Source organism: Tribolium madens, unplaced genomic scaffold (genome assembly GCF_015345945.1).
Source record: "Tribolium madens isolate multiple individuals breed KSU strain unplaced genomic scaffold, Tmad_KSU_1.1 Scaffold_97;HRSCAF=244;Tcas5.2_LG3a, whole genome shotgun sequence".
In the NCBI taxonomy this organism is placed as follows: domain Eukaryota; kingdom Metazoa; phylum Arthropoda; class Insecta; order Coleoptera; family Tenebrionidae; genus Tribolium; species Tribolium madens.
Window position 1 is genome coordinate 6060227 of NW_025401069.1, and position 26170 is coordinate 6086396.

The 26170-nt window shown below is 29.3% G+C and overlaps 1 protein-coding gene across 2 annotated transcripts; it reads right to left on the minus strand.

Moving 5' to 3' along the window:
- Nucleotides 1-90: 90 nt before the first annotated feature.
- On the minus strand, nt 91-15989 carry LOC123015156 (putative inorganic phosphate cotransporter). 2 transcript variants are annotated; one of them, XM_044414680.1, is made up of 9 exons: nt 15725-15989; nt 3908-4089; nt 3600-3857; nt 3360-3447; nt 1309-1529; nt 1106-1255; nt 921-1053; nt 623-864; nt 91-574 (listed from the first exon to the last, which is right to left on the minus strand). In XM_044414680.1, the coding sequence occupies exons 1-9, from the start codon at nt 15789-15791 to the stop codon at nt 398-400; spliced, it is 1518 nt and encodes a 505-aa protein (XP_044270615.1). In that variant the 5' UTR covers nt 15792-15989; the 3' UTR covers nt 91-397. The 2 variants fall into 2 exon arrangements, with proteins under 2 accessions (XP_044270615.1, XP_044270614.1); XM_044414679.1 differs by lacking the exon at nt 15725-15989 and adding an exon at nt 6901-7460.
- Between the last annotated feature and the right edge of the window lie 10181 nt (nt 15990-26170).

Below are 26170 nucleotides of genomic sequence, written 5' to 3' on the forward strand. Positions count from 1 at the left end.
TTTTATATTTCAACTAGAGATTTTTTCAGAAAACTTCTCTTTTTTGTATTTGTTCTCTAATAAATCAGCATTCGGAATAAAACAAGTCAATTAAAAATTTCTTCTGTATTTATCTAAATCATAACAATTCTGTTCACAAAGTTTTTAAATAATGTACCTAATTCATAAAAATATTAAATCAACAAAAAATTTTGAGACCATTTGTACTTGTTCGCACTGGATCAAACCGAAACCTCTACAAAACACTTAATAATAAAAACTTAGGTTTCTCGAGAGTATTGCAATCTACAGTACAAATAAAATAGGTAATAACAGCTGCACTAGTTTAGTTGCGGCAATATAAAATATACAATAACTTGTAGAATAGAAATCACAATAGTACTTTTTAGTTATTTAATCAAGCACGTGTTGTCACTATCTCAGGGTCACTGTCTGCTTCTTTCTTCTTGTCGGGATCTTCCTGTTGATCCCATGGTTGCCGTTCACCGGAACCGAACAAAATATAGAAGGTGCAACAAGCAGCATAAACACCTGCAGCCGTGATGAAGACGACGCGCCATTTTGCTTGACTAGGCTGTAAAACCCGAAATAGCACAAAACTAACTCAACTGTTGAAACATACCGTTCCCAAAACTACGTTTCCAGCGTAAATTGGGGCTAACAATCCGGCGAGATTTGCCAAACAGTTGGTGAAGGCCATAAGAATTCCGGCAAATTGAGGCGAGATATCCAAATGGTTGACTTTGAAACCAGAGTAGATACCACCATTTAGACCTACACCGATGGTTAAGATGGCTACGGTTAACCATCGGTCGCAACCCGTAAATGACGCTGCCACTAGAGCAATCGCGGGGCCATATTGACCTGCAATTAAAAATATATGAAATAAATCCCACTACATCACTTTTTTTAAAACGTACCAATTCCGTTGATCAATTTTCGCACAATAGTATGTGTGAAACAAGGTTTAGTTAACAACCAATCAGCAACGTGACTAATGAAGATCGAAAACAACCACATAGCTAAATAAGGTAAAGCCGAAAGAAACCCATTCTGTAATAACAAATTAAATAACCAAAATTCATGCAGACTTGTCAAAACTCACGTCTTTAATACTGAAGTGTAGAACTTGTTTCATGTAGGTTGGTAACTCAGTCATCAAGGTTTCATAACCGTAGTTATGGCCCATATGGGCTAATAAAATAGCCCAAAAAGGCATAGATTTCGCGATCGCTTTCCACGGGATTGGTGGAATCTAAAAACAATTTTAAGTTCCCATATTTTAGGTAGCAAATAATACAATCGTACAGGTGCCCCAGCGACGTTGCCTAAAGCTTTCTGTATGTATTTTTTCTCGTCGATGTTCATTTTGGGGTTTGCTGCTGGGTCTTCGTAGATGAAGATTAGAAAGGCAACGCACCAGACGGTTCCAACGGCCCCAAAAACGTAAAAGATGGACGGCCAACCGACGGATGAAGCCGACAAAAGGCCACTCAACGGCATGGATATGACTGTTCCAAATTGTGCTCCTAAGAAAAAATATTTGGAAATTAAAATCCGGGGTTTTACAGGGAAGCGCACTCCTCGCTTTCGCCCCGACGATAATGTAAACGAGACAAAGAGGTTCTCGAGTTTTTAAATTCAATGAATACAATAGTTTTGTTATTTTTACGCATTATACATGATGAATCAAGGCTTTGACACAATCTATTGCAAAATATTTTTTTTATTTAGAACTTTGATATATTTCCTTTTGATAAAAATTCATTTATCGAATTTGGAGATTCATCTTATATAATTGTTCAACATTTACTAGTATGCACACGTTTATTTTTCTTTCAGCGTTATTGAATAAAAAATTGATGCAGTAATATTCCATTCAGAATCCGTTGTATCAGTTATTATTACATATTGTGATAATCTATTATTAGTTGTTATTCACTTGAACGGAAACTGTTTTTTTCCCAGTGATCAAATAAACATGACATGGCCACAAAATTTTACAAAATTAACATTTGCCAAAAGTGATCTTTGTAAATACTTCTTTGAAGAGCGGATTTATTTGACAGATAATTCGCAGAATGATAAACTTAATTTGTTTATTATTGACTCACACAATTGAGGTTATACATGGTGTTAATTTTGCAATTATATTACGTTTTATCAAAACAAAAATCTCAGACTTTCTATAAACAATGAAATTATCAGGCTAAGTAAATAGTTCCAATAAAATTGTGCAAGTTTTAGGATAAAGTAGGTCGTTTTTTCTTAAAAATCCGTAATGATCAGCATCAAAAATGATTTAAATTTTAAACAAATTTTTCTCACTAAACTTTATTTCTGTTAGAAAAATGTTAAAGGTGCCATATTTAATCATGTTGATAAGCTTTTTTAAAAAAAATAATTGACAGATATTTGTTTAACACAAACATTTCACATTAAAAAAAGTAAATGACGTTCTTATAAATTGTTTTGAAGGAAAAGTTATCTAACCCATGAAATTTATCATCATAATTTAATAAAATTATTAAAACGTAAAGTTATCTTCGAAATTATAAATTAAACAGAATCTGAAAAACTTCTGGAAAAGAGTTTCAAGGATTTACCACCACACTTAAGACGTCGCCTTCCTTTAATGTTATAAATGTAGCGTTTTCCGGTCAAAACATTGATATTATTTGCAATAACAAAATTTTATTTGTTTTTTTTCGTCATTTTTTTCACTGTTCTTGATAAAACATTTACAGTTGAGTTTAAAACAAGAAAGAAAGTTTTGAATTTAGAAATAATGCAGAGAAGGGCAAGCTTTACATATACTTACCAATCGCAGAGAATAATAATTGTTATTTGTTAAATAAAAATAAATGCATTTTCTGTTCATAGTGTCTTCAGTTAAGTAATCCAAAAACTAGTTTTTAATTTTTGAGTTACGCTGACTTGCACTCATTTAATAATGTTAAAGTTTTTAGTTAGTTAAGTTTTTTAAATTATACCGATTTCGCTGAAGTACAGTACTTTGGGGTAGGCGATTGAAAATAAGGGGTGGCCATATACAGGAATGTGGCTGTATTATAACCGTATCGTTTGCATGAATCAAGAAAAAGAGTTTAAAGAAAAGTAGAAATCTTGGAAACGAGAGGAAAAATGTTAGATGAAACACCTGTATACCTGGACACCCTACACCCGAATGTTGAATAACATTGATGGATGTTCTACCTTCACTCACACAAAACTCGAACTTGGGCAAACTGTTTACTACTGCTAATTCAGAATCAAACAACATACCGTTTCGGCTCTACACGCCGTAATATCTATCATTCGTTACACTGTCTCTTTTTCAGTATTGCAGAAAAATATACCTGCATAAACGAAAGCACCCATTCGACTTCTCTCGTTAGGAGGGATCCATTTTGCCAGAAGAGCGTGTGTGCATGGGACAATAGGGCCCTGACCAGAAAGGTATAGTTGAAAACCTATACAAGGTACGAAAGTGAGAGGAAAACACCATTTTTGTTTCACTAACTCGAAAACCAAAAAACAATGTAAAACCAACAAAAATGTGTTGTCTCACTTTGTACTTGTGACAATCATCTACTCACCTCACCGAGACCCTGAATGAATCTCACGGCTATCAGCCACCAGATGCCCATATTGGCGGCTATGGGCACCAGTAAGCCGAACAAGGAGTTTATCAGCATGCCCACGCCGAGGAAGTAGATGTTGCCGTAGCGTTTGGACAAGATTCCGAAGGGAATTTGGGTGACAACGTAGCCGTAGAAGAAGGAGCTGAGGACGTAGCCTTGGATGTCGGTCTCCCAGACGAATTCGCCGTCATTTTCTTGATGCGACTTGTTCATCTAAAACCAAACATAGAAACGCAATCTCAAATTTATTTCGATTAATTTACCTGTGGAACATCAACGCCGCATTCGGTATCGATGGGCTCATCGTGGTTCGAACTCGAAATTTCGATCGCAGTGTGGTTTACCATTGCCACGATGGCCACAGACATGTTGGTCCTCATTACGTAAGCGTTTGCCATTCCAAGAAACAGCATAAATGTCACAAAATGCCTCGTGCCGAACCATCCTGCAAGAAAAAAAAACAGTTACTAACAGTTGTAAACAGAAATGTGTACACCTAACAGCCAATCTAAAGCATTTTACTAACATCGTAATTTTATAAAAAATATTACAGTTTAATCAAATGAATTGTGTAAAACCGAAAATACAAAAGTCCATTTATTTTTCAAAATGGGAAATTTATCTCTATTTATCTTTTACATTATATAAATAATTGTAAGTGATTCCTTCTTTCGTACGTTAAAAGTTCTTGTTTCATAATTTCTTTCTTTTAAGTATTTTGTTTAAAAAAAACTCCTAATAAGTCTAGAAAAGTATTGTTTGAAAACCACCAAAAACACTCAGTTTATTTTGTTTTATCTGCAGCGCCTATTAAATCTTGTTCACTAATTTTTAATTAAATTTAAAATTAATTTTAAACAGGGCCAACAACACTTCTTGCCAAACATTTAATGGTAAAAATTGTATTTAATTTGTTGTTTTATTTGAAATATATTTTTCATTTATAATTAATTTTTGCTTACTTTTATCAATACAAATATTTCATTTATCTTTTTACTTTTGTTTTCATAACTAGGTAGCGATTTAAAAATTTTCTCCCAAATTCTCTTTTAAAACCCCATTAAAAAAGTCAAAAACATCAAAAAATCACATTTTTAATGAATCATTTGCTGTGTGATTGTCGGAGAGGGCCATTTATTGCATTTAATGAAAATTAAAATGGAAAATTAACCACATTCTAAATGATCAGAATACAAAAAGAATATTTCCTTAATAAGGAATCAAATGTTTAATGAAAACGATTTCGGTTTGATTTCGCTTTGATGATACATACTACTAAAAAATAAAAAACAACATGACAGCATCATGCAGTAATCATGATTCCAATCATTAATGATTGAAGATTATAAAAAATATTAATAAGGATTATCTAAAACCTTTCTTCTAAAAAATTAATAGCACATTTCGTTCGTGTTGCATGACAACTGAAACTAAAATCACCAACAAGCAAAGAAGCTTTGCATCTTTGGCATAAACCTATTTGAATATAGCAAATTTAACGTAATTAAAAAATAGATTATTTTTAATCCATGGGTTATTTGAATATTGTCCAACTCGTGGCATCTGTTCATTAAAAGAGCCAATTAATGCAATGATTTTGCACGTGTATGACTAATACGTTTATATGAATGTTTGTTCCGAAAAATAATTGAGAACAATCGGGAAATACGCATAAATGAACTTGTCTCTACGATATCTATAACGAGATATGAGACATTCGTGGTATAAATAAAATAGCACGTGCTTGTGGTCTGTTATTATGTACCGCCTAATGAATAACAATCAAATACCGGTCATTTCAACAAAGCCGTCAAGAATATCTTCAATTGGTATCCCAACTGGGGACCCAATTTCAAAGTAATCTAAAAAAAACTTTATTCCACAGAAGCTTCCCAACTTTGCCAATTTTTTCTGGAGTAAACCGTTGTTTCTAAGAAAAAAATTTCCAAGTTTATTTGTATTGTACTAAAAACTTGGACATCACCGTGTTTATCTAGTTGACATTGTAATAACATTTAAATACAGCTAGTTTAAAAATAAACATCACTTGTGGCACTTAACAATTACCATAATGTGGTAGAATTAACAACGCTATTTCCCCTGAAAATTTTAATGAATGTTTGCGTAACAATGTTGAGCATCACTCAGTTTTCAAAAAAATTTGGCATACTTATGTATTGACGTTTTTATTTCGTCAAAAGCATGTAGGTAGTAAATGAAACTCTGTATTAAAAGTGATAAAAATTTTGAAGGTGATTGGAATAATAAAGTCACAATATGTGAATGAAATTATATGGAATTATCTAACCTTGTCTGTCGTAATTTTCATTTGGAAGAGAGTCATGCTATGAAATAAAAACGAGTCAGCAAACTCATAAATGTGTTACTAGAATAAACCTCACATTCCATTTTATTATTTTATTAAAAAATAGATTGACTCATCATATTTAATATAATGTTTAAACCTGGAAATCGACCTTTAGTCTGTCTGACTTTTAACTTGTAATGACGACAGCAAATTGAGAGTTAAATGTGGATCACAATCTTATTGCACGTGTACCTTGGAGTTGCCAATAACCATAAAAAATTATTTTGTTGTGCAATACAAGTGATCAATATCTTGTACGCGTTAGTAAATTCGAATTTTGTGATAATGATCATATCAATAAAGTCAATAATCGTGTGTAAATACACCCCTTACGAGCAGTGGAGTGTTAATAATTAATTATGTTCATGAACTTTCCGACTGATCTGAACGATAAATACGAAACCACTTATCACCAATTTTTATTGCAATGGTAGAAATAAACACGAATGAACTTTGAACCACATTTTTGCAATACTTAACCGGCAATGATTTTGGAAAAATGTATTTCTCGGCAAAGTAATCAATCATTGATTATTTAGACGAGGTTTTTGGGAAATTGCATACTCCAGATAAGCGTCCCAAATTGAAATGATTCCAAGGCAACATACCTATTTTTCGCATGCGACAATTGGATGATTTTATGGCTGCGAGAGATTTAGTGAATTCAGATAAGATTTGAGTCATCCCAGGGGATCGGATTGATGTTTAGATAAGATTTGAAACATGATAAGGAATTGGTTTGAAACTATTTTTTTGAAATCGGCGCCAAAATGTCCAAAATGAGCATGCGCGGTGTAAGTCAAGAAAGAGAAGGAATGTGGCACGAGAAGCACGTGGTTGCATCGGCAGATCAAAAATAGTAAAAATGCTGGATTTCCTTATATTTACCTGTTTTTTTCTTTCCCGTGTTGTTGAGATTGTCTTGGTCAAAGACGACCGTGTATCTGGTGTTGTTACTGGTCCCATTTGTCACGTTGTTTTTCATTTTGTTAAATTGGGAATAATTGAGTAAAACTAATTCGGCGAAATGTTATAGCACTTGTTACAAGCGATTGGGATGCATTTTCGACTAGCGAAACGAGTTAACAACGATAAAAGAGCGTAAAAAATAAAAAAATAAATAATTACGATCCGAATAAATACGGCGCCAAAAATAATCCGAATTTAAATGGCGGATGCGATTGTGGACGCGATGTTACTTGAGCCGCTTCCGTTTTCGGGACGAAACTATCGTTAAAAGATCGAGGAATGATTTGAAAATACAAATCATAATCAAACGTTCATTATAGTTTTGTGTTTGCCGACAGTCGAACTCCGGACACGTAACTCGAGCACAGCACAACTTATTTAACTTTCCGTCGGTTGTTTTTATAAGGAAATGTTAAAAACGAACGCTCGTTGTCAATTTTATCAGTTCTACTGAACAGGAAGACAACGAACCGGCCCGATAACACTACTCAGTAATCTCTGAGTGCAGACCAAAAAAATTGGACTAGTGGGGAGGGCGCATGATCGGACCGGCTCTTTTAAAAAATCGCGGGCGATCAAAATTGGACTACTTTTAAATTATGCGGCCTATTTTTAGAAAGGCATTAACACAGACTGGAAAATTCACTAGTAATCCCGGATTTTGGGAACAGCTGAAGCGTTTTTAATTCAGGGATAATACGCGGTATTAACTGTAATCAAGATTGATTTGAGGACTAGAAAGACTTTGGAAATTAACTCAGGAGAATAGGAATTGTGATTAAAATTTTTAAGTCGCAGTTTATCGACTTGCCGCCACCTCTTTCAGATAAACACAAGTGCATTTGTGGAATTTACTAGTTTACTCGAGATAGAGTTTGTACGTTTATGAACATTCTTCAGAAGTAATTTCCTGAAGAAGTTAAAAAAGGAAATTTTATGCAAAAATTTTGACACTTTGTTTTTCCCTACGAAATAATAAAATCTCTTGGCTTTAAAGTCAGTAGAAGTTCTAGTTGTACACAGATTTTTCTATAATTCAAAAATCAATTTTTTGTGATCTATTGTACTCCCCAAAAACGCCACTGCATTACCATTGTGCACTTGTGCAAATAAAAGTTACAAAGTCTTCCTCAAACACACTGTACATTCTTAAATCACTGAAAAATAATAGCTCATTCAATAAAAAAATAACTGTCAAAATGAAGAATTTGTTTTTTATTTATTTATTTTATTCCAGTTCATTATTCCATAAAAAGGCCAGTCAAAATGCCGATTTTATTTAATATTTGGTTTGATAATTTTTACTTTTCTATTTAGTTTACATAATTTTATTTATGTTTTTTGCATTTTAGGTAATTAAGCGTAAAACACAGTCTATTAAATTTGAAAATAATAAAAAAATAAGGAAAACTGACTTTGTTCCTCATCTTGACAAAAAATTTTTAATAAATTGCAATTTTGGCAAAAAAATCGCATAACTCAAAAGCAAAACAAAATTTCGTTTTCAAAATACAGTCACATTTTTTATATTACTTTAATTAATATTAATTATTATTTTCTGGAGACAAATGATTTACAAAAATCGCTTGGTTCCATACCATATTCATTCTGTATAGTGTATAACAAAAGAGTGATCAAACTAGTTGTAACAACGTGCAAAAATATACTCTTCTATCACAAGTATTCAGCGACACAAAAATGAAAAAAATATATCAAAAGATGACTGCAGAATGTTTTAAAAACGGGAGCTGAATTATTTTATTCACAATTAATTTTTTCGTAAAACATTGGTTTATTAAATTAATATTTATTTTTGTGAAACTAAATTTTTTGTGTATTTCAAAAATTTAAAACTTATTATGTTGGGATTAATATTTTACTTTTAATATTTTTAAATTTTCGATGTGTAATATATATGAATCACTTTCTCAAATGTAGAGATAGAGACCATCTCACCTAAACATGAAACGAGATTTTTCATCAAGATTTTAAAGTAAGTGACTTGCGAAAAAGATGTACATTGGACCAAACCATTGCAAATCATCTTGACACACATTACGTAAAAATTATACAGTGATGACTAATACCACACAAATAATAATAATTAGAGGAATGCCTGACGCAGTGATTTTTAACAAAGTTAATGTTATTGTTCTTAAAAAAGCAAATGAGTTTTAATTTTTTATACACGCCATTTTTTGTAGAGGGTGTGGTGAAATGATACTACGAGTATTAAAAAGTTTTAATAATTAAGGCTTTCATGTTTTAAAAACTTATTATTTTCAAATGTTGCATAATTTGAAAATAATAGAATGATACTAGATATAATAAACAACAAGCATGGCGGGAGAAAACCATCTTTGTGCATGTTATTCAAAGATAAATTTGTTTAACTAATAACCTGCAACAATTTAAATTTTTTCCGACAATAAGTAATAACTCACATTTTAGAACAATATGCATTTGATAAAATTTATTGTGTACCAAAGTTTTCCATCTCTTGGAATTTTTTTGATACGTAAGTTATTATGTTTTCAGAAAAATCAGACATGTGAATGCGTAATATCTCCACAAAGCTTAATATATTTTTTTAGGGAACTTTTTAAAGATTTTCCTTAATTTGTATATCTACATGTGTTATTTAACAGTTTTTGAACCTCTGTGTTATTCCTAAATCTATCTATTAATTATAAGGCTTAGATCTAATCGGCAATTTTACACAAAGAATTAAGATTTTGGATTCTGACATAATGCCAATTAAATCTCTTTTTTAATTTTTAAATTCCTGTCAGTTGACTAGAATGATTGATTTGAAAAAAAAACATTATACCTAAGGATCAGTGATAATTTGTATCATTAAGTAATGATTGGGACAATGATATAATAAATTTGTTGACCCCCTTCTTGTTATCACATAATAATAAGCTAAGGAAAATTCTCTTTTCAGAAATACCTCTAACATTTCCGTAGATTATTGACTCAAACAATTAATTTAATATGATGTATTTTTATCTAACTTAAAACAAAATCTACTTAATTATTTAACTCTTCTTATATCTAATAAGAAGGCGATTCACATAAAAGTATGAAACATTATTCATTGAACTGAATTTACAAAAATTAAATGTAACTTCTTATTATGTTTAAAAAAAACATCAGATATAGGTAGATGAACCTTGAGAAAATTATCACTCCTTTAAGGATGTCTAAAAGCGTGACTTTCAAATCTACTATTTTATGGATACTGTATTTTGGATTGTGTTTAAAATTGGTCAAGCTCATCCTAGCCTTATACGTATGAATCGTTCTGTATGAGTAAAGTTATCACGACTACTAGTTGAAGACATCAGATACATTAATATTTTGTAATTATTTTTGTAATACAATATAATATGAAAAAGAATGTAAAACTAGAAATCTGGGATGATGGTATGTAGGAAATAATACCTACAATGGCGCAGTTTACAATGACGTAGATTAGAGATTTATACTTATTTGCTAATTATCTTGTAAACATTTTTTTAGTGCACAGTACACCAAGTACTGTCGTTGTACCTGTATTGTTAAACTAGAATGGAAAATAATCTAAAGTCATATTGTGTAATATTAATTTCCTATGAATCATCACCAGTTTTAAGAAAATTAAATTAACTTATTTTTAAAATAACTTTTCCTCATTTGGCTGTTTATATTTTCAATTAGAAAAATAAAAATATGTAAATAACTTGCGCCGTAAATAATGTCGACGCATAAGAAAACTTTTTCGGAATTTTTCATTTTTCAGAACATAATTCTGCAAAAGGGCAGTTAGTACTTGTAGTCATGTAATTAATAGAAATTTGCAAGTATTTGGCGAATCACTTATGAAGATTATTATTTGCCGGTTCAACGATCGCGATCGGTAACAGAAAACGAGTTTTTAAAATTGCAATGAAGGTAGATTGAACCTTATCCAATTATCTAATACATTAATAGTCTCATTCACAAAAACAATTTTTGCGAAATTTAAAAATTTAAGTATTTAAAAGACAAAAAAAATGTATTCATAAATTTAATATCTATTAACGCATTAGCCAAATTTTTATAATATGTATTAACGTATCAGCCACATTTTTATAAACCACGTTTTAGAAACGTGACCAAAATTTTAACTGTATTTTTAGAGATACGAGTTATAGAAACGAGTTAACACACAAGATTTTTTTCTAATACTGTTCATTTAATGACTATATGGTTTCCAAAGTCTAGTTGTTAAAATTTTCAAAATCTTGTGTAGTAGAATGAATAGTTTACACAAAATTACCAAATCTGTTTTAAAGGTTGCCTACACATTATAGTTAATAGAAAGATAATAGGATTTATCATTAGATAAGCATTCTGTATTTTACAAGTCTATGTTCTACATACAGATTAGTATTACAAGTTGCATATGTTTGCAAATGTGTTTTTTACATTTTTGCGCCTTTAGAAAAATTTAAATTTTTATGTACTGGTTTTCGGAAGTAAAAAATTATATTAAATATTTTTTTGCTACAATCACCTTTATGCTTTAGTTTTTTTTTTTTTTTTTTGATCAAAATGAGTAAAATCCTGGTAATATAAATTTTTATTGTTATTCAGAATTTTAACCTTGACTATTTTTTAATTAAGAAGATACGATTAAAACGAGTGTATTACAACATATGATTGTGTTTTAATGATCCGCGTTTCCCATTTTTACCGACAGCATAATCTTTATGATGATTTTATTGTTAATAGTCGTTTCAAAATGTTTTTGTATCAAATATCAAAATACTTATCCTTTAAGTAGTTTAAGCTGATTACAGTTGAAGTATAAATATCGTAGAAAAGTGCGTTACCCTCCACATACCATAAATATTTAACATAAAAGTGTGATAAATTTTTGCTAAAATTGTAACGGGTTCGTCATAAGATTTCACTAGCGGGTACAAGGAAGGAGGCATAAATCAGGTTGCTCAGATTTTAAGAAAATGTTTTTTAATCTCAAGCACATTTTAAAAATTACTGGATCAAAAAATTTTAATGTTTCTAACAAAAATATTGTTCAGGATACATTTTATTGGTCTGTCGTTCTTCCTATTACTATTTTTTATTATTTCACCCAGTTTGAGTTCAAGTGCAAAAATATTAGAATTTTCTAGCATGTTAGGTTACGGTTGTTACAATATTTGTATTTAGTATAGTTATAGTACTCCAGTAATGTTATACTAATATTAATATGCAATTTATACCATAAACTACCTTGAAATTTTATTGTTCACGCTTTCTCTTTGTAAATAATACACCTTTACGGAAATCAATAGAAATGTTTTTGACATTGTTCACTCTTTGTTAAATTAAATGAAATTTTCTCCATTTCATTGGATTTTTCTGATTATTGTTACCAATATCGGAGATAATAAAATTAAATAAATGTGTTGCAACATTATTCTGTGTACCTATCTCTACTACAAACTGTTTAAATACAATGCAAACATATATTGAAATCAGAAAAATAAACCTTTAATTTTTTACACTGTCCCTAATTGAAAAAGCATAAAAAATTTTATTAATGAAAAAAACGAAAAAAAGAAAAAAGCTCATTCATAATCACAATCAATAAAACAATTAATTAGTGAACAACTATTAATAAATTATTATAATTGGTAGTAATAGCATCGTAAGTATCATGTAAACGTGACTATTAACAGAAAATAATCCATTTATTCCTTACTCGTGATAAGCTCTACAAGTTCTTATAAAAGAATATAAACAATTTTTTATTACATTTTCTGCAAATTGTTTATTTAGAACGTGGCGCAAGACTTTAATTTAACATTTTTCCATTATTCATGCCACATGGATCACTCATGTTCATACAATTGAAAGAGGTATGTATTTTCGTCATTTGGAATTCCTGCACACATTTTAATTACTTACTTAGTACAATTACAGTTTTAAGAAACCAAATTATACCTTACATCAGTAACTTCAATAATTAAAAAATACTGAAGATTATTTTTTGTAATAAAAGATTTTCATGCTGAACTGGTATGCTTTTGTTATTAATACTGCGTTGGGTAATTAACTAATAATTAATGAACAAACATTCGACATTGAAATTTTTTGCTCTTCTAAAACAAGTTCGCTAGTCTTATAAAATTCAAAGAATGTATTGTAAAATTTAAGCAACAAACCAGTTTTTGGCAACAAATGGAAACTTACACAATGATGGCATGTCAGTCAGGTGAGGCATGTTTCTCCAAATACCTGAGTATTAAACACACATTGATAATAATAATAGACTATTTAGGACATTAATTTGTGCTAATTAGTTTTCATTTGCGGGTGGAAAAATTGAAATTTCTCGAGTCAGTTCCATACTTTCTCGTAAAGAAGTAACATACAAAACAATCGAATTATTTAACAACTACTTCAACTTGTTCAGGTTTTTCCAACTATTGTGTTAGCCCTAATGAAATGTAAATAACTTAAACAGCTGATACATAAACTACCTATAGTATACAGAGAACTATATTTATAAGAATTTCGAAATTGTGAGAGTTTAAATTTTGCATTTTGATCCTATTTATTTCTGTTGGAAAAATAATTTCACATGTTTTTTTGCTGCAGGCTGTTAGAAAAAGAAACAAAGAAGCTGTAACCTAATTTGTCGCTATGTTTAACGTTATTTGTGGCTTTTATTGCCAAAGTTTTAGTACCCTAACCGAATAAATATGAAAAAACATATACAGCCATACAGGGTGTTTCACATAATTTTACGAGGCCTACGCCTGTAAGCTGCAATCAATAATACATATTCCGATACGAACTCGATTACAAATTTTGAAAAATTGAATTATCTTCTCTAGTTTGTTCACCCTTTCAAAAATTACATCATTTTTAGTTAGTTAATGATTAAGATAGGAGATAAACTAAAATCATATTCATACCGTCTCTTGATAGAACAAATGATAATTGTTTCTGAAAAACTGCAGTTTATGACTATTAATGAAACAGGGATTAGTTTGACAACTACTGTCATGGGTTTCCAATAATAAAATAATTAAATGTATTTTTTGTATCTAGTGTCTTGTGAATTTTTTATATTTGGGTGCGTAGATTAGGCGCAAGCCTCGTAAAGTTGTGTGGAACACCTTGTACAACATCATCGTAACAATAAATAAGCATAAAAAAGGTTATTTGTCAAAAAATAGGATTTTTTCCGTATTTCTGATGTCTTATCTTATTTAGCATTTCACTTTGGGGCGCGAGTTCTGAAACAGCCTGTATATTACTTTAGGCATTTAAGTATCGACTCGACAACGCCGTATGGAGGTCCTTAATTAAAAAAAAAATATATTAAAAGCGAAGGAGACACAAAACTCCTATGCTGTTGAAATTGCGATGCTCAAACTCAGCTGAAAACGGGATGGGAAGTAGCGCTATCTAAGATTTAATAGTCAGTGGATAGGTTCATTAATTTTTTGATAAATGTAATTTTATTATCTAATTTACACAAACCAAAAAAGTATAATAAAACACGACCGTACTCGGATTTATTTATTTTAAAATCAGTTCATTTGAATGACTTTTTCTTGGTGTTCTTTTAATTTTGTCTCTCAGTATATTAAAATATGAGCACCCCAATAGAATTTTCCTTATTTGTTGTCCAACTTCCACTTGGTGGTCGAATTGACCGGTCTTCTTAATCCCCAACACATACTCTAGAAGGAGATTCGTTTTCTTTGGTGGTCGAATTGACCCACCCCGATTTAATGTGATTCAAAATTTCGTGTTGACTAATCGTTTAAAATTATGTATTGATATTAATTTAAAGTTATTTGCGATAAAGTTCAAGCTTATCTTGCACTCAAATTTTATAAGAAATAAACTTAACTGTTTATATTTAACTACCTACCTAGTACTTAGTAATAAACATGTTCATTGTTAAAAATTATTATTGTTTTTGGTGTGTTTAATTATGCTTTTATAATTGTGATGTATTTCGCTATGTTTAAATTTATTAAAATTTTCTTTTTATTTATGCCACTCGCTATTTTGAGCGTGGAAACTTTCCACCAACATTCTAACACAACGCCAAATGGAAATCTTTAATTCTAAATGTGATGCATTATTTGTGTGCACCCCTCACACCTATTTTAAAATACTAATTGGAATAAATAGTTTGCCAATCAGATAATAGCACAATTTAAATTAAATTACTTCCTTTATTGCATTAAATAACTGTACCTGAACAATGTTTTAAAAACAACAAAAAAGTGTTTGAAAATAGACCTTGATTAAATTTAAAAATTGTCGGGTTTGTTGTAAATGTTTAACCTCTACAATTGTGATAACGATTATTTGTGGTTAACTACGTGACTGTAATTTGTTATTTTCTACCTCTAATTGCATGTGAAAAAATATCGTAGTTTGAAGCCATTTCAAAATAATTTTTAATTTTGTATAGAGTTACAAGAAAATTGCAAGGATCAAAGTCTGTACTGTCTGTTAGAAGCATTTAATTACCACTTGTTTCATTTTTATCTATTTATATTTGGATTTAATAAAACCACAGTGAGGGGAATTTGTCTAAAATTTTGAAAAAACAAGTCCCAAAGGTGATTTAAAAATAACCGCTTCGATTTATTTGTGGATAAAAATCCTTGCTATGTAGTTACGAGTAATACAGTTTTAGTTTAATCTAATTAATTCGAGAACTAAAAATATCATAACTTACCTTGTGGTGGCTCTTCTTCGTTGGGGCTCTTCTTATCCACATCTAAACCGTTCACGTGGTGTCCCATTTTATTAAAAAATAAATTGGAATGTAAAACCGGAATAAATAAATATAAATAAAAATACGAAAATCAACTTATTTGATAAAAAAAATACTGCTGTGTATTAAAAGGCGTTATTTTTTGTTACACTAATATAGTCGCGGACGCGCGGTTTACACCGCGCAACAGGTGTTGGGTCACTGACGCTTTCTGCGCGGATGTCTTCATATTTTTATTAGAAATCCGCGTCGCACACCGACACATCTATTTAAATTTTATAGGTTATTGTTGCTCTCAATGTTTGAAAACTTCCTTATCGACAAACATTTAAAGGTCAATATTACAATAAAATTATCGCGGGGAAAAGTGGGGCACTATGGTTTTAAAGGAAAGCGAATGCTCGCGGACACTACTCTGCATCCTTCCGCAAACCCCTCGATGTTTCTGGCACAAGGGAGGAAAAAACAATTATTCAATGTAAAAATAATTGATTGACAGCAGCAAGGAGAAGCAGGAAGTACTCGATTATCGCGTAATTTTCATTAGAGTACCTACTTTGTGATAGATAGAAGTAGGGTGATATAAGTACTGCCTACTACTCTATTTGGCCTTTGGTAAAACAGACTAGATTAGTGAGAAAATGAGAACGACCTAATTAGAATTTTTGTTTGAATCAAACTGAATGGTTTAATTAGTTTTTGATTTTTTTGAGCTTATGTTTACATGAAAATTATCAGGGATTTAAGTGTCACACTTTAAATTGACGCAACTGATTGAAACTGGAACGTATTGATCGATCTCGCATTCAGTCAATATATTTTAATGAATATTTTCATTACCACACTTCACCACAAATATTAACATATTAACCTTTTCGTACCTACTGTTTAGGTTTAGGCTTCTGTCTTATTAGTTTTAATTATTTTAACTACATATTAAAATAAAAATATTTCTTGTTAACAACAATTTTTGAATTTTCAGCAATGACATGTATTGTGTTAACAAGTATCTCCATAGTATTCATTGTGGAAGCTATTTGGAGTTTATACAAAGTGTTTCACCGAGTTGCTAAAGTTAATCGACTTTTAAATGTTGAAATATTTACAATGTTTTAAAAATAATGTTTCCACTTATATTCTTGAAGATTGACCGCTTACCTACTGCCTAATAGGCCTAAAATCGCTGTTGCTAATTAAACAAAATTACTACAATTTAACGTAACTACATTGGAATCGCTGACGAGTACCTGCCCTAATAATTTGTTGTAAGTTTTTGGCAAAATATTTGGCGGTTGCAGCTTTTATAAATGTTCTGGTATTAATTGTTAATTCTTTAAATTCTTTAAATAATAGCGCATAAGAATCAAAAAATTCGACTATCACAATTTTAAATTTTGATTTAGTTAGGAATAATTTATGGCAAAATAGTGTAATCCACCATCATAAGATCCATAGAGCAGCAGATCTCCTATTTCAATATTCTTATCAAAATCGGTTTTTTAACTGTGTTTAATAACTAAACATTTTTCGTTAATTTGAACAGTTATTGTTTATAGCAAAAAAATTATAAAAAACACGGTGTTCATCTTATCAATGTTTCATTTTTTTTTAATTTTATAGAATATTTAATTATATCCGCAATTTCGAACCTCGAAGTAAGAGTCGCAAAAATTAACACTCGGATTATTCTTGACTTTTTATTTTGTTTTTTCTTATTTTTTTTAATGTACGTACACTTATCTACACTCTAATCCATAATTAACTTAATCACTTTATTATTTTACACTTTCCTAAATACCTTCCTAAGTATTGTAACAATTAGTAATTAATTGGCGATTACCAATTAACACTCTCGCTGCTCAAGCAACGTTGTCATTTAATCAAATTTTAATCGAATTTGCCCTAAGAGATATTTGATGTGTGATGTGTTTTTCTAAATAACATTCATTTTTGAGAAAATATTTCATGTTTGTGAGTCGTTAAATTTCCATAAAATGCCAACTAGTAATAAAAAAGAAATAATTTCGCTCAAATGCATCATCAGACAATGAAGAACATAAATCAAAAAGTGGTAAACAAGTAAACAGCATTTTTAGTCATTTAAAAAAACTTTTACGGAAGTTGTAATCTTCGAAAAATAAAATATTAATTAGAAGAAAGTAGTACTTTCTTACTACTGTCGTAAGAGTAATTTGAGACTCAGTTGAGATAGAAACGGTATTTCAAAAATTTCTGAAACGGCCATTGTTAAGTGTTTATCTCAGTATTGAAATTATTTCGTAATTATGATTTAATCTTCAATGGCTTTACAACTTTTGTGAATGGTTTAAATGACTCAAAGTCTTAAGACTATGTCTACACACTTTCATAAAAGATTTAAGAAATTTCACATTTATGATAAAATATTACAATACTTTTTGTGCGTATAAAAGTTAAGTGTCACTAAGATTATTCAACAATACAGATATAACCAGGTTGCAGAATTTTATTTAACACCTAGTATTAGTTTTCACATAATTGTTTAATCATGTATTGATCTGTTGTTTGGTTGGAGATAATAAAAAACAACATTTATTGGAAATTACAAAAATATTGGAAAACGATACGAGTTATTACTCTATTCTCTCTTTAGATAGTCCGTGAACAATGTATTAATTAGACCTTGAGTAAGGCTTTCTGTAATTTGTTGCGTGTCAGACCCGTAGGCGAAATTTCAATGAAAGTAATTTCATCGTAATACCACTTAATTTAGAGATATCCTGTCGTAAGGATAGCTTGAATGGTGATCAAAATGAATTGATTTTCACATTTCTACAAAACAAATAAAACTTGTATCCAAATTTGACTCTCATTTTTATATTTGTACTGTTGGTAGCAATGGAATACACAAAAGAATGGCTAATCCGCGTAATGAGATAATTATTATTGCAACAGAGCTAAACCCACGACTACATAAACCACTTCGTAAAAGACAATTTGCAATTGTTCTTTTCCGGAATTATTCAGCTATGAATAATTGCGTTTGCCAAAACAGGTTTTACTAGATTTATTTTATTTGCATAATTACCAACTAGTCAAAAAGCCTTTTTTTTCCTAAACCTACTATAAATTTTTACTTTGTTCGGCTTGAAGCGACAGTTGATTGGATCGTATGTGCATTATGGAATTAATAAATGAGATAAGTCAGATTTTGAAATAAATTTCAAAATTCAAGTAATTGCACGTAAGAACGCATTTTTAAAATGATAAGATAATTATTTTTCAGTAAGTTTATTAAGATAATTTGTAAAATCTGTTGTAAAGTTTGAGTCAAAAAAAATGTATTGAGACCAAATAACAACAAAATTTATCATTATTTATTAGAAACTACTCCACAAAATCAGAATCTCAAAAAATATTGTTTAGAGTTAACATGAATAATATAATAATAGTAAATGGTTTGTATGATGAAATAATTTAGTAATTTTCGTTATTATCTTGTATTTTCATAAGTAAGTTACTTAGGTACCTACATGTAGGTATTTTTCTAAAAACGATATTAATTACAACCGTACATAATTTTCCGTATTATCCATAAAATAAAAGTGGAGAATACATGGTTGAGCATGAAAAGTAAAAACTTGGTAAGTAAAATAAGTGAAGGTAAATGGCCCCAGATCAGGAAGCGTGGACACTTTCTCATCAAGAAACAAAAAGAAACCTCAGAACAATTACAAAATCATATCACGTTATTTTGTATAAATGAAGAAACAAAACCAAAAACCCTGATTTATTTTCTAATAATTTTTACTAAAAAAACTATGTTACCACTTAATATCCCACTACGAATTATTGTTAATAAAGACGCCCGTTGTTTTTTAATTCAAACATTAATCATCAACTAAATTTATTTCAAGTATGTGTCGGCATCATGATCAAACATTTTATTGCTTGCATTATTGCAAACTGTATTAGAGCTCCGCATCATTTTTATGGTTGACAAAATGTAAGAAGCATTAACATGTTACATAATCTTGTTTTAATTGATATAATTATAAAAGCTGTAGCATTACTGGTAAATATAAATGTTTAAATAAATACCAAGTGAAGTTTTTTGCTCTTGATTTCAAGTCGAGTTTCAAGACGAGCTTTTTTGGATCAGAGTAATTAGTATTTCCATAAAGGTTAAATATATCGGCCAAGGAAATGGCTATATGGACATGGATAAGTTATATACGCTATATGAATATTTAATGAAAATGTCTCAGTTCTTTTAGAATACAAATGATGCTTGCTTTACTCCTTTACTCCAGTTGCAGAAGTTATTTTCCTGAACGGTCAATCAAATTATCTTATAACGAGAATCTGCATTAATTATCAGCACAAGCACTCACTTATTGCCAAAAATTCAGATTAAAATAAGCTTCAAGCTCCTGAATAACAAAAAATGATAATTAATGAATAAGTGTGGCCAAAGTAATTTTAAATGTTTTTTGTAACATTTGTCCTTTTCCTACGCAAGTTATTTTCATGCCAACTTTTTAATTAGATTTTTTTTGGTTCTTACCTTGTTAACAGAGAATTATTGTTAAGTAAACTCATGAGTCGCAACTAAAGATGATTCTGCTTTATCATTGGGGTTAAGATCAGAACTTTCTCTGACCGATTTGTAAATGGCCTTTCATTGCTGTGTATTTGTTGTTAAAAAAATAACAGATTGTAAGGATAAGTGACGTAAAATTCAAGGAACAACTTGTGATTTATCAAACAAGAGCTCTTTATTAACTAAAATTTTTAGAACTATTTATAAGTTTATTTTAAGTTTTTGAATAATAAAGCCGCTACAAAATTTTGCAAAATATATTATAAAAAATTAAGTGATGGTATTTTAAATAACCTTCAACCTTCGGTTGTTGTAAGAAATTTTATTTGGGATTTTGTTGGGTTTTTTGACGCTTAACCTTAACCTTTTAACACGATTCTTTTTCACCAAACAAATTTGAGAAACCTGTTATAACTAGACAGTGATGACTGATGCTCGATCAAATAACAATTATTGTAGGTATTATTTAAGTGTTGCATATGCACAAGTAGATGCAAAGCTTTGTTTATTAACAAAATATAAAAAATGGAATTATTTAATAAATATTGCGGCTTGCATTTTAATCCCAAAAAGCTTAAATCACTTCTCTCTATATAATATGGTTTTTAAAGTTTAAAGTACGATAAACAATGATTGTTATCAATTTATGAAACAAATGATTAAAAAAAGCTTATTAATTGGGTATCCATCTCGGATAGAAAATAATTTGTCGTCAATATAATGACGCATAAACCCGAATTTAAGCGACATTTGCCATCAGTTAGAATGATTGATGAAAATTTGGATTAGGTACTTACTTATAAATGAAAGAAAAAGCACAAAAAGAAAAGTACTGAGTATTAAAAAAAGTAATTTTTGCCCAGAGAGACGATTTTTATTTTTATTTATGTTTATACGAAAGTTTGCTATTGTCCTTCCGCTAATAATTACATTATGATGTTAGGTAAATATGTATGTGATAGTAAAATTGCCGCTAAAAACTTCATTGCAACATCAACAATGGTACTATTTTATTACTTCCATAATAAAATAATAATGTTTACAAGTTCCACTTGGATTTTATTCAAATTGTATCCATTGGTTAAATTCCTTTCTTCATAAAATCATAATTGTGTTTTTTTTGTATCTAATGATTTCTGTGAAAACCCTGTAAATGTATAACATTTTGTTCCTATACCTTATTTATTAGTTTTGTTAACAATGAGATGAACAGATACGCTACTACGCTAAAAACCTTATGTAAATGAAATAAAAATGATACATCATGTACAAACGAGTAAGAGTATTATACATAGATTTGTGTAATTTATGAATTTGCAAATATTTTGGGTTCCGTGTGATATAGAATTTAGCAAGAACTCTCTAATAACAAAAAAACTTATATGAAGATGATTTCGATGTTTTAAAAAAAATACAGTTAAAATTAATTCTGTTCATTATATTACATCTTGAGTCATGGTCGGAAAGCTCTATTTCTTGTTAGATTAATTAAAAAAGTTAAATGTTGTATTATTAAAAATCCGTGAAATCCTATATTTTAACTAATAGGATAAATACGTGTCATTGAACACAAAGTGATGTTACCTCAAGTAATTAAATTTACTTTATTGCAAACACGTTTTGATAAGAAATCAGAGATATTAATTCAGTATGAAATCAAAAATAAATTAGATCTATACTTGAACTATGCTCTTCTATCCATTACTCATTTCGCATCAATCGAGACACCACTTGTTGGCTTTTTGTAATTGAAATTCAATTTAGTTAGATATTGTATGAAAGTTTGATAATTTTAACTGAACAAAGATAACTGGATTGGACTTCTTCCAGACAAAAACACTTATTAACAAACAACCCATATACAAAAAAAAAACGGAATTTTATACTATTTCAAAGATATTTGTGTGGAAAAACTATTCTGCAAGTGTAGTGTACATACTTATTATATTTTAGGATGCATCTTTCAACAACCATTGAAATATGATGCAAATTTTTATTTTATTAATTTGCTTTGGAGCGTAGAGCAATTTATTCCTCCGTTGAAAAAATATAGATTTAGTGATTGGAATTTTTGTCAATTTTTCAATTTTTGCGCCTCCTTCACTTCGTGCACTTAACAAAATTATCGACAATTTAGCATGCACTCGGTTTATTACTATTGACAATTTGGAGCACTAAATATTTTTTTTATTTAATTTTTTTTTCATCTTTGTTTTCTTTTTTATTTTTATCTAATTTGTTATAATTTATAATTTAAAAATACTCTGAAAGATACAATAGAAATAGCGAAAATGATGTAAGTAAGTAAATGAAAAATAATTTTGTAATGAATGTTTTTTCATTAGAGGCTGTTTAGTAGATATAGTAATTATAAAATAAACAAATCTGTTAAATAATTAAAAAGTTAAGAAATTTATTTAAAAAAGAAACAAATAACACCAAAAACAACAAAGTAAGTAAGTTATAAATTTGTGTGTCACCACCTTATCGGCAGTAAATGTGCATGCGTATTTGTTAAACCATTTTGAATTGCATCAGTATAACATTATAAATATGCAATGATTTTTAAAAATAATTTATAATCCAAAACACGAAAAATAAGGCTGGAATCAAGCGGTTTTGGATGTGCTTTCAGAAAATAATTAATAACAATTAAAACGTTACAAAAATGTAATCATGTTTTGACAATTTAATTTTGTTTTGTTTTTATATTACGCGATTTTTTCATAATTCATAATGGCAACTTATATGACTTTTTTTTCCATAAAAACTGAATAAATGTAGATAGTTGTATTCCTTAGATTATATTACCTTTGTTAAACCTAAACTGAAAGTTATAATTTTTACATGAGTTATTTTACTTTGTTTTTTTTGAAATTTTTTAGATCAGTTTCCTTTATAACAGTCCAACAGTAATTTCCTAACATATTTTCATCCCAAAAACCTTTGTGCCGATCTTCGAAAACCCTTCGGATCTTGATGAAAACGCTCGCCCAGTTCGTCACTCATGGTGTCTAAGTTTTTAGTTAAGAAGTCCAAATGCGACTTAATAAAATGTATTTTAAAATCCATTTAGACCCATCTGGTAATAATTTTGTAATAATTCAGCAACAGTTTGAATTTTAAATCGAAGGTATTTGTGCAGAAAGCAGGAAAATTTTCGCTCGTAACAAAAAACTGTAACGTGATAAAAAAATTAACAATTATTTTTGTTTAATCAGAGGTAAATAAACATAAAAATAATAATTTGACTACCTATTAAACACGTTATTATTTGTAAACTAATGAGTATCTAAAATTTAGGCATGTGTATGAGTATAGATATTCTTTTACTAAATTTTTTTACAACAAAGTTTAATTTAAAAAATATGACACACATGTACTTCATGTATTTCACAAATTTCAGGTATAATTATAGAAAACAAATGGCCAAAAAGAGAAAAATATATGGTGTCAGTTTCTACACTTTTGCATTTTGTTTGCTTGTCCCTACTTTTAGTTTTTTTCTTGATCTTGTATTTATCTCTGATGGGTATTGTTGGGTAATTTAAATTTCACAATATCATATCTATGATAATTAAAAACGTGCATGTCCTATTATAAAGCGCTTAAGGCTGATCGTTCACGAGATGGGAGAATGTTTGAGAATGATCTTTGGAGATTACAGCATAGTTATGATAATTTGATAATAAATAACAGTATTTTATTGATGATCATAGTTCAGTTTTTTTCTCGGATTTTAGTCTTACCAAAAATAAGAATCTTGAATTTCCTTATATTGATAGATTATATTAAGAGTGTCTAATTTCCTAGTGATAAAACTTGTCCACATGTTTATCACTTATTAGCAAAGCTAGTTTTGCGATTAATTTTAGTTAGTTGAACAATTCGTAATTATAAAAAAAACCTGTACGTAAAATAAAAAGATAACGAAGTAATTCTGTCGCTCTTCTATATAAGTATAAACACAAAAAAAATAATAAAAAATAATTAAAAATAAAAATAAGGTTTTTCTACTTTTTATAATTTCATTTACATTTTTGTAATTTCCTTTTTTACATTTACACAGGCACTGATATAATTTTAACTTTGATTAAACCTGTGAGATTGAGCTCGAATTTTATTTATTCTTCGTTATTCTTAAAAATAATAACAATTGCGCCGATTTCCTAACGAAATGATATAACAAGTCATGTACTCTAAAAATCGCAATTCATCTTTCATACATTTGCTTATTAACAGCTTATAATAAATTGCTACAATAAACTGAACAGAATAACGATGCGTCATTTATCTAATCAGTGATATAAACACTTGATAATTATAATAAATGGACTAATACTATCGGTCTACTGTACAAATTTATACTAACAATAAAAAATTACTATTAATATAAATATCATGATGGACACAAATTGTTTTTTTTTTTCAATAAATTATTTCTCGTAATTCATCAGTCATTACCAAATTTGTTCCACCTCCACAAAAATTTCTTATTACTATCAAAGCTAAGTAAGTGTAGTAAGAGAAGCAATAAAGCTCGTTTTATATGCTATTGAATCAAAGAATATGGTGTGTTGTTTTTGTTTAAAATCTCCCTGTATCACCCTTTAAATACCCTTAGATTATCCAAAACTTAAAACTTAAATAAATATTTACATCTTGGTTAGGTATTTATACCTGGTTGACGTTAAAACCGCATTACATAAATGTGACAGAAGGAAAAAGATGATTATTTGCAATATTTATATGTGATGTGTAAATAAACATCTTAAAATAGACGTTATAATGTCACTTAGAATGAACATGAATAATAAAGCAATAAGGAATTGGCTCCTCATGTGGTATATTTTGTGCGTTCTTAGCTAGAAAATGAAATATACCCACAAATTAGTGCCAAATATTATTACAACTTTTACAATACTTAGGTATAATCCAAAATTCTGGATAGGTACCACTTATAGTTTCAAACCGTAAAAAAAAATTAATAATGATTAAACTATGTATTTGCTTTCAGAAAAAAATAAATGATTACCAAAAATTTAACTCTGTTTAAATATGCAGTTGGAAGTTCTAAAACATATTCTACCCAGTGTATGTTAAAAAAAATTCAAAGTACATAGGTTGATAAAAAAAATAAAATAATTAAAAAAAATAAAGTAAATATAGTTATTTATTGTAAGAGTGTATTAGGTAGCATTTTATCCACGCAAGAATTTTCTTAAGTAGATAAAACGCGACTAACACACGACTGCAATATAACGTTTTACCCACAATTACAGTTTAATTAAAAATTAAACTGACATTTAAACGTCACGCCAAATGTACTTTCGGTTAAACGTAGTAAGCTGTTACGCGGTGCGCTGGTTACTAACAGTGGAATAAAGTTAGTTTATTCCACTAGTGGATAAAGTGGTACTTTATACGCATCTAAAGTGTGAAATAGTCTCTTTATAGAGTGATTGTGGATAAAAGATATATATATATATATTTTTAAAAACCTTGAAAGATGATCGCATCATTTTAGAAATTAATAAAATTAAGTTCCATACTTTTTGTTAAATTGTAAATGTTAGGTGAACTTGTTTTGAAACTAAAGTTGAAAAATCGTTGGACTTATAACCTTTATAATAATTTTACCCAAACTAAAGATAATATCAATAGAACGCATTTTCCATTTTATTCGATTTATGCCTTAATTTAGTACGGATCTAAATGCCTAAAACCATGGACCAATGTAATGTAATGTTCAAACAAAAAATCACAAAACTTCCTGTCATTCAATTTATATTTGGTTCCGTTAATAGGGTCATAAGAAATAAATA